Source organism: Papio anubis, unplaced genomic scaffold, assembly GCF_008728515.1.
Source record: "Papio anubis isolate 15944 unplaced genomic scaffold, Panubis1.0 scaffold223, whole genome shotgun sequence".
NCBI lineage: Eukaryota > Metazoa > Chordata > Mammalia > Primates > Cercopithecidae > Papio > Papio anubis.
In genome coordinates, this window is record NW_022162273.1 from 95,410 (window position 1) to 109,892 (window position 14,483).

The 14,483-nt window shown below is 45.6% G+C and overlaps 1 protein-coding gene across 1 annotated transcript in view; it reads left to right on the plus strand.

Annotated features, from left to right (window-relative positions):
- Window positions 1–2,243: 2,243 nt before the first annotated feature.
- The window catches only part of LOC116272843 (proteasome adapter and scaffold protein ECM29-like), a 50,871-nt gene continuing 38,631 nt past the window's right edge, over window positions 2,244–14,483 (plus strand). Inside the window, exon 1 of the mRNA XM_031661673.1 lies at window positions 2,244–2,622. Coding sequence (XP_031517533.1) covers window positions 2,583–2,622 — 40 coding nt within the window. The 5' untranslated portion in view covers window positions 2,244–2,582. The remainder of the gene's footprint in view (window positions 2,623–14,483) is intronic.

Sequence of the window (14,483 nt, forward strand, 5' to 3'; positions counted from 1 at the left end):
GGGAAGCTGAGGCAGGAAAATCGCTTGAATCCGGGAGGCGGAGGTTGCGGTGAGCTGAGATCGCACCATTGCACTACAGCCTGGGCAACAAGAGCGAAACTGTCTCAAAAAAAAATAAAAATAAAAAATAAAAATAAAGTAAAATAAAATAAAATAAAAACCAAAACCATTGTTTTTTTACTTAGATTCCGTATTTATCTGGGGTGGCTTTAGAAGGATCCATTTGAGATTATGGGAAGTCAAATTTCCCCAAACCAGTCTTTGGTGCAGCTACTTTCTGTAGTCATGGAAATAGTCAGGAAAGGTTGAATGCACCAAACTGTTAACAGACATTATTTATAGGCATGAGTGGGATGAGGGGGATGGTGGGTATGGAGTTGGGGGAAGACCTGTGTTTGTAAGTAGTTCATTGTGTATTTATTTTAGAGGCAACATCAAATAAAAGAGGGGCGTACATTAAAAAAGGGGTTGCTTAACTTAGTGTACTATGAAGTTACAAACAAAAAAGGGTGATGGTAGTGTAGTGTTTTGAATTAACATGGAACAATGTGTTTGAAGGAATAATTGATCCAGAACTTTATTGTATGAAAGCTGTCCCCATCAAAGCCATACATGGGGCTGTATATATGTGTCCAGAGAAAAGGTCTTCTGCACCCTTAACTGTTAACTGTTAGTCGTAATTTCTCTGCAGAGTGGGATGGTGGGGCAAGGAGGAAGGACGTTCACTTTTCATTTTATGATACTCCAAATCATTTGCATGTTTTTAACAAATATCATGTATAATTTTTTTTTTTTTTTTCAAGACGGAGTCTCGCTCTGTCCCCCAGACTGGAGTGCGGTGGTGCGATCTCGGCTCACTGCAAGCTCTGCCTCCTGGGTTCAAGCGATTCTCCTGCCTCAGCCTCCCGAGTACTTGGGATTACAGGCGCGCGCCTCCACGCCCAGCTCATTTTTGTATTTTCAGTAGAGGCAGGGTTTCATCATGTTGGCCAGCCTCGAACTCCTGACCTCGTGATCCACCCGCCTCAGCCTCCCAAAGTGCGGGGATTACAGGCGTGAGCCACTGCGCCCGGCCCAAGATCATATAAATTTCTACAATAAAAACAATAAAGGAAATAAAAATGTCTTCAGTGTTGTACCTTGTACTTGGCCTGTTACCACAGGAATGACACATATTCCATTTTCAAAACATTACTTACGGCTTTATAGATTTCTGCTTTAAGGAATAAATGCAATTTCAATCCATTTAAGACTTGATTTCTTCTTCTTATATTAAAAAAGTATCTGATCTTGTATCTAATTTGTTATGACAGTACTATCACTTAAAGTACAGCAATTATGCAACCCCTGAATTTGAATTTCATTTTGTAAGTGTACATGACCTCACGGACAGAGCGAAGGCAGAAAGTTAAAATGAGCATATCGAAAATAAATCACTCTCATGACCGAAAAGAACGTAGAGTATCTGAACAAAATGTCAAAGCTCACATAGGCATAGATACTTCCATGTGAACTTTAGGAATCTTGGCTCATCTAACTTTTGCAGGGCTGAGTGGATCCCCTACTCCCGCTAGCCGTTTTGGGAGCACCAGTAACCTCCACACCAGGACCGGGCTGTCAGGGGCCGCTGCGGCGCAGGGACTCGTCCGGGACTGAGTCAGCGCCGGGGCCGAGAAGTTCGGCGGGAGGCGCAGGGCGGGGCTTCCTCCCGCCGACTCCGAGCCCGGCTCTACTTTTCTGAGTCCACGTCTCTTCCTTTGGACAGGCGTGTTTCCCCAGGTCGGGCCCAGCCAACGTGACAGCCGCAGACCTCGGAAAAAAGGGCGCTCCGGCCCCGCCTCGAGGATTTCCCCCGGCCGCTAGGGCAGCCTGGGCCCGCTCGGCCCAGCCCCTCACGGACTGCGGCGCGCGGCTCCCCGGGGCCCGGCCCGCCGAACGCCTCACTCCACAGCCCTCACCTCGCGGCGCCGAGTGTAGCGTCCGCGGCATGGAGACCGGCTCCGACTCAGGTCAGAGGCCCGCGCCGCGGCCGCGGTGGGCTGGCTCTGCGCGCGCGCTGGGGCGGTTAGGCCGGGCCGCCCGCACAGGCCGCCGCGTGCCGAGTCCGCGCGGGGAGCGCACGCGGGGCGGGCGGCGACAGGTGGGCAGGACGAGCCGCGAGCGAGCGAGCGAGGGCGGGCGGGCGCGCGAGGGGCCCGGCGGGGGGGCCGCTGGGAGGATGGCTCAGCTCTTTCTAAATATAAAACCGGCGTGAGTTGGGCGAGCGCGGCGCGGAGTCGCAGAGCCGCCGCGCGGGCCTGGCGCACGGGGATTCGGCCGCACAGACGGCGGCGGCGGCAGCGGCTCCGCAGAGGCGTCAGGCTGCGGGAGCGCCCGAGTCGCGAGCTCGCGGGGGCAGCGAAGAGCGACGCTCGCGACGCGGAGGACGCAGGCGGCGGCGGCGGCGGGCGGGCCTCGAGGCACAGCGCGGTCCGCGCCGAGTGACCGGAGGCGGCTCGTGGCCCCTGCCGCACCGCGAGCCGCGAGCCCCCCGGCCGCGCCCTGCCCCCCCAGCCCCTCCTTCGTTCCCTCCCCGGCGCAACATGGCTGCGGCCGCCGCCTCCGCCTCCCAGGATGAGCTGAGTAAGTGCCGCGGCCGAACCTGGGGCCGCGAGCCGGAACGGGCGCCGCGCGGTGCCGGGGGCGGCGGCCGCATCAGGGCTGGAGGGCTGGGGCGCCAGGCCCGGTGGGCGGGCGGCGGCCGCGGCGTGCGGGGAGCTGGGGCGCCCTGGCCTGGCTGGCGGGCGGGGCGCGGACCGTCGCCGCTGGCGTTTGTAGGCCTCAGGTTTGCACCGTCACGTTGCGAAATTGAAACTGGAGCCCCGGGCGGAGCCACCTCTGCCCGCGATCCGCCCTGGCCCGGGGTGGGGGGAGCCCGGCCCCCTGCCCACCGAGCCTCGGCTGGCGGGAGGGCCGGAGCCCCGGGGTGACGGGCAGTGTCCACCCGTCCCGTCTGACCCCTCCTAGCCCCGGGTCCCCGACGGTTGGGCGAGTTCTAGAAATGGAGCTTTCGGGAAAGGGGAGAAGGTGCCTTTTTGTGACACTCTAGTAATCAGCCGAAAGGTCACGAATAGGCGGTGACCCTCAGGTGGAGCAGGGAGGGCGGAGAGGGTCGCCGGTCGAACCGCAGGAGAAACCACGGGGTGACAGCGCTTTCAGAAAGGAGAGTTAGTGCCCCCTCGAGCGTACGCGGTGCAGCCTTCCCGGGGACGGCGGTCCCTGTCTGGGGAGAGCGGTGGTCACCCTGAATCCCAGGCCGCCCCGCCCGCCGCCGGCGTTCGCCTCGATGCTTTGTGGGAAGTGTAGTTCCGGGGCGCCGCGGGCCCACGCTGGGATCATAAATACCGAATTTTCATAGGACATAGGACATGTGAGATAATTTCTGATTGTGTTTTGAGTTTTTTTTTTTTTTCTTTCCACCCAAGGGTTTTCTTTCCCCCCCCCCCCCCCCCCCCGCCCCAGTGCTGTCCTTCAGTTTATGGCAAAAACAAGAAAGGTGTTATTTGGAGATGATGTGGGTTTTAAATGGAATAAAGGAATAAAGCATGGGTGAGGTGTTGCAAGCTTTATGAAGCTTACGTTGTTAAAGCCGCTTCTGAATTTCCATATGAAAGTAGTTGTACACGTAATGTATGTTTCTCTAGTGGTTGTCAGTTTAAAGCCACTTTTATATATATGATCTCACTTTTGCCCTCATAGCAACCTTGTGAGGCAGATAGGTAGGAATTATCCTTGTTTTAAAGAGGAGGCAGGTTTGGAGAGATTAAGTTCCTTGCTGCTTTGACACAGAACTGGTGGAGCAGGAGTACTGTTTGCTCTTTTTGAAGCTGAAGTAAACACTTGGTGTGATCCTGAGCAGATTGGAGAGTCGGAGGAGACAAGGTCTCATGGTGCGATTAGAGATAGAAGCCGGCTAAATAGATTGCTCTTCTGTCGGTTCCACGTGGAAGCACCACCAGGCCTTCTGAGATCAGTTCCATGTTTTGTTTTAATTGTGATAAAAATACACATACCATAAAATTTCCCGTCCTAGCCATTTTTAAGTGTATAGTTCAGTGGGATTGAGTGTATTCACACTGTTGTGCAATCATCACCACCATCCATCTCCAGAACTCTTCATCTTGCAAAACTGAAACTTGATACCCGTTAAACAACAAATCTCCATTCCCTCCTCCCTTCAGCCCCTGGCGACCATCATTGTACTTTCTGTCCCTGTGATTTTGAGTATTCTTCGTACCTCGTGTAAATGGAATCATACAGAATTTGTGACTGGTTTTATTTTCATTTAGCATAATGTCCTCAAGGTTCATCCATGTTGTTGCGTGTGTCAGAATTCTTCCTTTTAAAGGTTGAATGATATTCCCTTGTATGTATATACCGCATTTCCTTGTCCATCTATTTGTCTGTGGACACTTGGGTTCCTTCCACGTTTTAGCTATTGGGAATAATGCTGTTGTGAACATGGGTGTACAGATATCTCTTTGAGACCTTGCTTTCAGTTCTTTTGGGTACATACCCAGAAATGTAATTGCTGGATCATGTGATAATTCTAGTTTAAAATTTTTAAGGAACCACTGTACTGTTTTCGACAGTGGTTGTTGTACCATTTTACATTCCCACCAACAATACACAGGGTTCTAATTTCTCTACATCGTGGCCAACGCTTACCTTTATTGTCAGTAGTAACCATCCTGATGGGTGTGAGGTGGTCTGATTTTTTTTCAGTTGCTATGCTGTATGACATCTGAGTTCCTGTTGTAGCACCAAACACATTAAAGTCTGAATTGCTAGCAGGAATGGGGAACAAAACTAGAGGAAGAATTGGATATTCTGAAGTGGCTGAAGTATTTGTGTCTATGCAGTGTGCTTCTGTACATTCAGGTACTGGTTAAGATGCTGTTAGTTAAGGGATTTCCTGGCTCTAGTAGCTAATAGAAAGTTAGGAACAAATAATTCCAATCCTTGCCTTCTCCTTGTTTTGTTCAGTTAAGTTGTCAGTCATCAGCCACAGATACCTGTGGACTTGGTTTCTGTATTTCTTCAGGAGAGACTGAATACGTGGCAGTTGATACCTTAGAATAATTTAACTTGAAAGCATATACGTGTGCACTGGTTAAGAAGTTTCATATAAACCACTTTTAGTTTTAGAATGGCTATAGTGAAATAGGAGATGCTGATAAAATGTGCTTTTGGCCAGGTGTGGTGGCTCACACCTGTAATCCTAGCACTTTGGGAGGCCGAGATGGGTGGATCATCTGAGGTCAGGAGTTCAAGACGAGGCTGGCCAACATGGTGAAACCCTGTCTCTACTAAAAATACAAAATTTAGCCGGGTGTGGTGGCACGTGCCTGAAGTTCCAGCTACTCAGAAGGCTGAAGCAGGAGAATCACTTGAACCTGTGAGGTGGAGGTTCCAGTGAGCCGAGATGGTGCCACTGCACTCCAGCCTGGACAACAGAGCTAGACTGTCTCAGAAAAAAAAAAAAAAAAAAAAGTGCTTTTAAGAATTTTACTAAAAAAAAGGAGAGAATTATCCAAATATTTTCTATTATTTATGACTAGTAGATGATAGTAAAAGCAAACTACTAGATGCCAGCATTGTTCTCTTCCACTGACATTTTATTGTAAAAAAAATCTTCAAACTCACAGAAAAGTTGAAAGTGAACATTCATGTACCCACCACCTAGATTCTGCAATTGATAGTCGAATAACTTTATCATATTTACTATTACACTAAACTTCGTCATTTGTCCATCTCAGTAGATTTTTAAAAATTGTTAAACTTTTTTTTTTTTTTTTTTGAGACGGAGTCTCAGTCTGTCACCCAGGCTGGAGTGCAGTAGTGTGCGATCTTGGCTCACTGCAACCTCTGCCGCCTGGGTTCAAGCAATTCTCCTGCCTTAGCCTCCTGAGTAGCTGGGATTACAGGCGCCTGTCACTGCGCCCAGCTAATTTTTGCGTTTTTAGTAGAGACGAGGTTTCACCATCTTGGCCAGACTGGTCTTGAACTCCTGACCTCGTGATCCACCTGCCTCGGCCTCCCACAGTGCTGGGATTACGGGCGTGAGCCACCGTACCTGGCCAATTGTTAATTGTTAACTTTTTAAAAAAAATTGTAATAAAATACACATAACATAAAATTTACCACCTTAACAATTTTTCTTTTGTTGTTTTTTTCTGGAGACGGAGTCTTGCTCTGTCGCCCAGGCTGGAGTGGAATGGCGTGATCTTGGCTCACTGCAGCCTGCACCTCCTGGGTTCAAGCGATTCTCCTGCCTCAGTCTCCTGAGTAGCTGGGATTACAAGTGTTCGCTACCACGCCCGGCTAATTTTTTTTTTGGTAGAGACAGAGTTTCACCATGTTGGCCAGGCTAGTCTCGACCTCCTGACCTCATGATCTGCCTGATCATGACCTCCCAAAGTGCTGGGATTACAGGTGTGAGCTACCGCGCCCTGCCTACCTTAACAGTTTTTAAGTGTACAGTGGTATTAAGTACTTATTACTCCATCTTTTTTCATGCATTTCAAAGTAAACTGGTGACATCAACATACCTTCCCCCTAAATATTTCAGCACCAGCATTGTTTTAAATGCTTTGTATGTATTTTTCCTCAGAATAATCCTGAAAGGTAGGTAATTGCTGCTTTTTGGAGAGAGAAACAGGCTTCTTAGGTCCCCTGGGTCCTGAAGCTGGAAAGTAGTCCCCGTGTCCTCAGCTTCTAGTATGCAGTCACAGCCATACTTGAGGCCATCTTACCTCTTTGCACCATGGTCAGAGTGTGCGTGATGAACAGTTCAAATCAGATGCATTGCCAGATTCTCAGCTAGATGTTACCTTAATCCAACCGTTTGACTGTTGTTTATCATTGCTGTTGGGTACAAAAGAGACACCAAAGCCCGCCAAAGGAATTACAGTACTATTGAGGAAGAGGAAGAATATGTTTAAACAGATAAGGAAGGACCAAAATATATGACTGTATGATACGGATAATACTAAAGTAATATCGTCTGTGATTCCCAGGTCTGTTGTTTTGAGATGTGTAGCTGGTAAAACTGCATTTCTATAGATTTCAAGTGAACATCTTCCCTCTTGCACTTGAAGTAATTTACGTCACATCAATTTAAATGAAATCTGCAACTTTCAGTTATGTCTGCTACCACAGTTTGTAGGATAAGCAAAATTGACTGTTAGAGTTCTCTTTTATTTATTTATTTGTTTATTATTTTGTTTTTGAGACGGAGTCTTGCACTGTTGCCCAGGCTGGAGTGCCATGGTGCAATCTCAGCTCACTACAACCTCTGCCTCCTGGGTTCAAGCGATTCTCCTGCCTCAGCCTCCTGAGTAGCTGGGATTACAGGCGCGCATCACCGTGCCCAACTTATTTTTGTATTTTTAGTAGAGATGGGGTTTCACCATATTGGCCAGGCTGGTCTCAAACTGACCCAAAGTGCTGAGATTACAGGCGTGAGCCACTGTGCCCGGCCTATTTATTTATTTATTTATTTTTTTGAGTAATATCATTGAGCGTGAAAGTTTCCAGAAGGCTGGATGTGGTGACTCAAAATCCCAGCACTTTGGGAGGTCGAGGTGGGCAGATCACTTGAGTCCAGGAGTTCAAGACCAGCCTGGGCAACATGGTGAAACCCTATTTCTACAAAAAATATAAAATTTAGCTGTGTGTGGTGGCATGCGCCTGTAGTCCCAGCTACTTGGGAGGCTGAGTGAGGAGGATGCTTGTGTCTAGGAAGTCAAGACTGCAGTGAGCCTAGATCATACCACTGCGCTCTAGCCTGGGTGACAAAGCGAGACCTTGTTTCAAAAAAAAAAAAAAAGGTTGCCAAAAATAGGCAGGTTAATTTTGGGCTGAGACTTGTTAGCATTTGTTATCCTTTCACAAACTTCATGTTTGAGTCAGTGATTATAATAGAATAATGGTAAAGCTGTTTATGTATTGTGTGTTTACTGTGTGTTCTCATTGTTTTGCATGTATCAACTAATTGAATTCTCAAAACAACCCTGTGAGTTTGGTACTGTTACTGTCTCGGGGTAGAGCTACCCTCCTTAGACAGTTAGAACTTGAACTTAGATTCTCTAATTCCAAAATTTGTATTAATTCTGCCCTACTACTACTGTATTATTCCTGCATGGGAGAATATATAGTTCATAACAAGATCAAGATGGCTTTTTTTTTTTTCGGTGTCTAACTAGTATCCAGAAAGAACCTTCTGTAATGTATAACATGTGGCAATCGGGGCCAGGCACAGTATCCAGAAAGAACCTTCTTTAGTGTATAAATGTGGCATTTGGGGCTGGGCGGTGCCTCACACGTGTAATCCCAGCAGTTTGGGAGGCCGAGGCTGGTGGATAACTTGAGAGCAGGAGTTCAAGACCAGCCTGGCCAACATGGTGAAACCCGTATCTCTACTAACAATACAAAAAAATTAGCCGGGTGTTTTGACATGCGCCTGTAGTCCCAGCCTCCTGGGAGGCTGAGGCAGGATAATTGCTTGAACCCGGGAACTGGAGGATGCAATGAGCTGAGAATGCATCACTGCACTCTAGCCTGGGTGACAGAGCTAGACTCTGTCTCAAGGAAAAAAAAAAAGGCCAGGTGCAGTGGCTCACGCTTAATCCCAACACTTTGAGAGGCTGAGGCAGGTGGATCACCTGACGTTCGGAGTTCGAGACCAGCCTGACCAACATGGAGAAATCCCATCTCTCCTAAAAATACAAAATTAGGCAGACGTGGTGGCGCATGCCTGTAATCCCAGCTACTTGGGAGGCTGAGGTTTGGAGTTCCTGAGGTTTGAGGTCGGAAGTTCAAGACTATCCTGGCCAACATTGTGAAACCCTGTTTCTACTAAAAATACAAAAATTAGCTGGTTGTGGTGGCACATGCCTGTAGTCCCAGCTACTCGAATCACTTGAACCTGGGAGGCAGAGGTTGCAGTGAGCCAAGATTGTGCCACTGCACTCCAACCTGGGCGACAGAGTAAGACTCCTGCTTGAACCCGGGAGGCAGAAGTTGTGGTGAGCTGAGATCACATCATTGCACTCCAGCCTGGGAAACGAGTGAAACTGCATCTCAGAAAAAAGAAAAAAATATTCTGATAGTAGATTTTTGAGTAAGTTGCCAAAAAAGAAAACCATTAGTTTTGACTGTTAAAGGCAGTTCTGAAATCTAGTTTGTAAATTAGTTAAGGTCAGAGCCTGTAGCTTGCTTTTCTTATGCTTAGAGTGATTATGACTATTGCAAATGAAATGAAATTCAGTGTAAGACATGTGGCTAGTTTTTCTGCTAATATTATCTTCTGCCACTTTACGGAAAAGTTGACATTATGGTTAATATTTCAGCAGTGGGTTGAGAGATTTCCCACAGGGAAGGAAGCATTTGAGACTTTTCACCTGGTCAGCTGTTTAGTGGTTTCATATTCTGGGCTTTATAGTTATAAGTAAGGCATCCTTAGAATCTGATCTTCGTTGGGATAAAGGCGACTCATGAAGGAGCAACAACGTGTAATCTTAAAGGATGCACTATTCAATTTGACCATTTGACATAGCTATGGGAAACTTCAGCTGCAAAAGTTGGCCAGATAATCAGCATGTCAAGTGTCTTCTGAGAGAGCCTCTGCTAGTGCTGGGACTCCTGGTGACTCTTTTAGAGGATGAGACGTGGGAAGCTGTGTGTCGAACATGATTCTGTGGCCATGGTGAAATAGCCCCTAAGAGCTAATTGCTTAAATGACCAGAATACAGGCTTCTGAGCTGATCTTTGTAGAAAGGCCAAGGCAAGCCTGTATCATTTACATTTTGGTTACTTAACCAAATCAGAAATTTAAAATGGAAAATGGCCACGGATATTTCTGTTTTTTTTTTTTTTTTTTTTTTTTTTGAGACAGAGTCTCTCTCTGTCGCCCAGGCTGGAGTGCAGTGGCCGGATGTCGGCTCACTGCAAGCTCCGCCTCCCGGGTTTATGCCATTCTCCTGCCTCAGCCTCCTGAGTAGCTGGGACTACAGGCGCCCGCCACCTCGCCCGGCTAGTTTTTTTGTATTTTTCAGTAGAGACGGGGACAGGGTTTCACAGTGTTAGCCAGGATGGTCTCGATCTCCTGACCTCGTAATCCGCCCGTCTCGGCCTCCCAAAGTTCTATTTTTTAAAAATTAATTTCCGTTCTGATTTTTTTACTTTCACTGCATTCTGATTTTTTTTTTTTTTTTAAAACAAGAGTCTCACTGTCGCCCAGGCTGGAGTACAGTGGCACGATCTTGGCTCATTGCAACCTCTGCATCCCAGGTTCAAGTGATTCTCCCGTCTCGGCCTCCTGAGTAGCTGGGACTACAAGGCGTGTGCTGTCACACCTGGCTACTTTTTGTATTTTTTAGTACAGATGGGGTTTCACAATGTTGGCCAGCCTGGTCTTGAACTCCTGACCTCAAGTGATCCGCCTGCCTCGGCCTCCCATATTGGCTTGAGCCACTGCACCCGGCCCACCACATTCTGTTTTGAATTATGCTTTCAGTAAACTATAATATGTAATAAAGGCCAGTGTCAGTGAGAATAGTTGGCACAGGAGCATTGACCTTGTTCAGAAGATAGATGTTAAAATTGAAGTCACGTCACTGCCAGTGTTCTCAGATGGTTTGATCCCTGTTGCTGAGATCTCGTTTCAGGCCTGGCCTTGATGCTTCTCATCTTATATGGCTTGTTTTGCCCACATATTTTTTCAATTCAATAAGCAGACTTTTAAAATTGAGTAAATAATGTATGGTGCTGTCCTCAGAGGGCTTATAATTCAGTGCAGAGACAGATTTATATGCAAATATAAATAACTTATACAAAGCATGGTAAGTGAACTGCCTAACACAGTTCTTTGGAAACCTCAAGAAATGAGAATGGTATTTGAGGCTAAAGGAAAAATAGCTTGAGCTGAGACATGGAGATAAGAAAATATGCAAAACAAAAACCGCTGAGTAAGTCTGTTGTGATGGGAATGGGGGTGCTGTGTGAAGTACTGGGAAAGGGGATCAGCTGTGTGGTTTGAGACTTGGCCCATGCTGCCTTTATGATTTGAGATCTTGGACAAATTACCTTACTTTTGCAAGCCTCAGTTTCTTCCTATTAACATTGGAATGACAAGAATCACTCATAGTATTGTTAGAATTAATGTATGTGAAAATGTACTGTATAAACACTTAAGCTCTTATAAATTATTGTTATTTTTGGTGTGGAGTATAATAGCAGATGATGATGTGGAGATAGGTTGGGACCAGTGTGTTGTAGGAATGCCAACAGAACTAGTTTGGACTTTGTTCTATAGACAGTAGAGAACCATCAAAGCTTTTAAGCAGGAGCATAACATGAGTAGGTCTGTTTTATAAGGGTAGCAGATAGCAGTGGTGTAACACTGATTGCAAGGATCCTGAGACCAAGAGCCGCAAGACTAATTAGGAGGGTATCACAGTGGCCAAGTAAAAAGAAACTTAGGGTCTGAGTTGGGACAGTGGAAGTGGATTTGGCAAGGAGTTAATATAATCTAAAATCCCTAAAATAGGGAGAAATTGTTGGCTAACGAGATGAGGGTTATTAAAGAAGGAAGGAGTTAGAGATGAATCTAAATCTGACCTGAGACTAGAAGGTGGAGGAGTAAGGGAGAGTGCAGCCTCTAGACAGATTTAGGAAAGTGAAGAAAAGAGAGAACAGATTCCGCAGATACGTAGTCTGTGTTCAGCAGAAAGATTATTTGTTGAATGAATGGGTTGAGTTATTGAGGCCCCATGTTGTTTAGGGAGACTGTTTTGAGTAGTGGCTAAAACCTCTGGAATTGGAATCAAAGACAGTTTTGAATCCTGATTCTGATACTTCTTGTGTTCTTGAACAAGGGACCTAACTTGTGGGCCTTGGTTTTCTCATCTGTAAAATGAGATAATAAAACTTAGAAGATTTTTTTTTTCTGTTCTTTCTTTTTTATTGAGACAGGGTCTCTCTCTGTCACCCAGACTGAAGTGCAGTGGTGTGATTTTGGCTCACTGCAGCCACAATTTCCCAGTCTCAATCCATCTTCCCACCTCAGCCTCCTGAGTAGCTGGGACTGCAGGTGGGCGCCACCACGCCTGGCTAATTTTTGTATTTTTTGTAGAGACAGGGTTTGGCCATGTTGCCCAGGCTGGTCTCGAACTCCTGTACCCAAGCAATCTGCCCTCCTCGGCCTCCCAGAGTGCTGCGATTACAGACGTGAGCCACCGTGCCTGGCCAGGATTGTTTTAAGAATGGGAAGAGATAGCACATCTTGGCACATGGATTGCAGGTGTGTGGGAACCTTGGTTCTGAAGGTAGGGAGATAGTTTGGGAATGATTCCCTTGGTAGAGCTGTGGGAATGGGCATATTCTTCACAGGCAGCTGACTGGGGGCCATGCATATGCATATTTAAGAGTGAGAGGAAGATAATCAGAGAAAGGAGATGAAGAATGCTAAGAGAGGACAGCGGTGACCAGGGTTATGTCTGTCAGCCATTTACGTTCTCATATGTAATGTGCTAAAAACATGTATACATGTTTAGTAACACTTCTTATAAAACTATTGTATAATTGAAACACATCTAACTTTAATGTAACAGTTTATGTATTTATGATATATATACACACATATACATATATGATAAAATATGTTGCATTGGTATTAGAGATTTTAAGTCTTCAGCGAATCATTAGCAGTGTATTTTTTGAAGTATTAGCATGTTCTCAGTAAATTTGGTTTGTGGACATATGCCTTATTCTTTTTCAAATTTGGTAGTCATTACAATTTTTTTTCCTCATACTGAATTTGCAAAGCAGGGCATCAAATATCTAACAAGAAATGAAAAGTGCTTTATTTTTTTCTTAACATGGTAGCTATGCATATACGTCTGTTAATTGTATTTTTTTGGTTCTAAATAATAGATTCTTTATACAATTGCATTTGTACGAGTGGATGAACATACCATTGGTGATCCTGAGGATTTTTGTCAAGATTGGATAAACCATGTATCACATTGATTGTAGAGGTTAGTAGATTTAGTTCCTTAGGATGTGTGCATTTTTTTTTTTTTTTTTTTGTAGGAGCATTTAAAAATGCATAGGTTATCAGGTAGCAATTTGCCCCCAAGATCATCATGTTTTTGTTTTTGTTTTTTTCCTTTTCTAGCTATCCTGAGATAATTGGTTAAGTTCATGTTAATTTACAAATGCCTGAAATCTCTATTCTCTGTGATGCTAAACATAAAAAAAAAATTTGCAAAAAGAAGAAAAAGATAAAACTTGAAGTCTTTTTTTTTTTTTTTTGAAAGTGTCTCACTCTCTTGTCCAGGCAGGAGTGCAGTGGGGCAATCATGGCTCACTGTAGCCTTGATCTCCCAAGGCTTACGTGATCCTCCTGCCTCAGCCCCATTGAGTAGCTGGGACTACAGGCGCATGCCATCACGCCTGGCTAATTTTTATATTTTTAGTGGAGATGGGGTTTTACCATGAAGGCTGGTCTCGAACTCCTGGGCTCAAGCGATCCACCTACCTCGGCCTCCCTTGGAGATGTTATTTAGCACTGTGCACAAGGAAAAGACGATGGATGATCGTTTACAAATAACTTTGTGTGCCACAATCACAAAAAATCATTTTACATGCTCCAGGAATGGCATCATGGAGTTTTTTTTTTTTTTTTTAAATTTTTAATTTTTTTTTGAGACAGGGTCTCGCTGTGTCACCAGGCTGGAGTACAGTGGCACAATCATGGCTAACTGCCACCTTGATCTCCTGGGCTCAGGCAGTCCTCCCACCTCAGCCTCTCTAATAGCTGGGACTACATTTTGTTTTATTTTTAATTTTTGACACAGGTCTTCCTTTGTAGCCCAGGCTAGAGTGCAGTGGCACAATCATGGCTCACTGCACCTTGACCTTCTGGGCTCGAGTGGATCCTCCCACCTCAGCCTTCCAAGTAACTGGGATCATAGTTGTGTGCCACCATGACTGGCTACTTTTTTTTTTTTTTTTTTTTTTGGTAGAGACAGAGTCTCTGTGTGTTACCTAGGCTGGTCTGGAACTCATGAGCTCACGCTGTACTCCTACCTGGGCCTCCCAAAATGTTGTGATTTTAGGCGTGAGCCACCATGTCCAGCCAGTTGTTCTGTTTGTGAAAAGAGGTATGAAGGAGGCATCATGGTAATTGGATGTTCCTAATTCTGCCATTTTGTCATGCATTGTGATTTTGAGAAAAGCCATTTAATTCTACTTCATTCTAAGGCAGAATGAGAGTATGGTGTCCTTTTCACTCTTAGATGATATTGGATGGTCTTTTGATTGAAACTCTGTAAATTCAGATTGTAATTCTCTGATATCATGGACTCAATATCCAGTGAATTCCTGGGATTTTGTAGCTTCAATTCAAAAGTGCTTTTTGTTGCTATCTTCTAATTTAA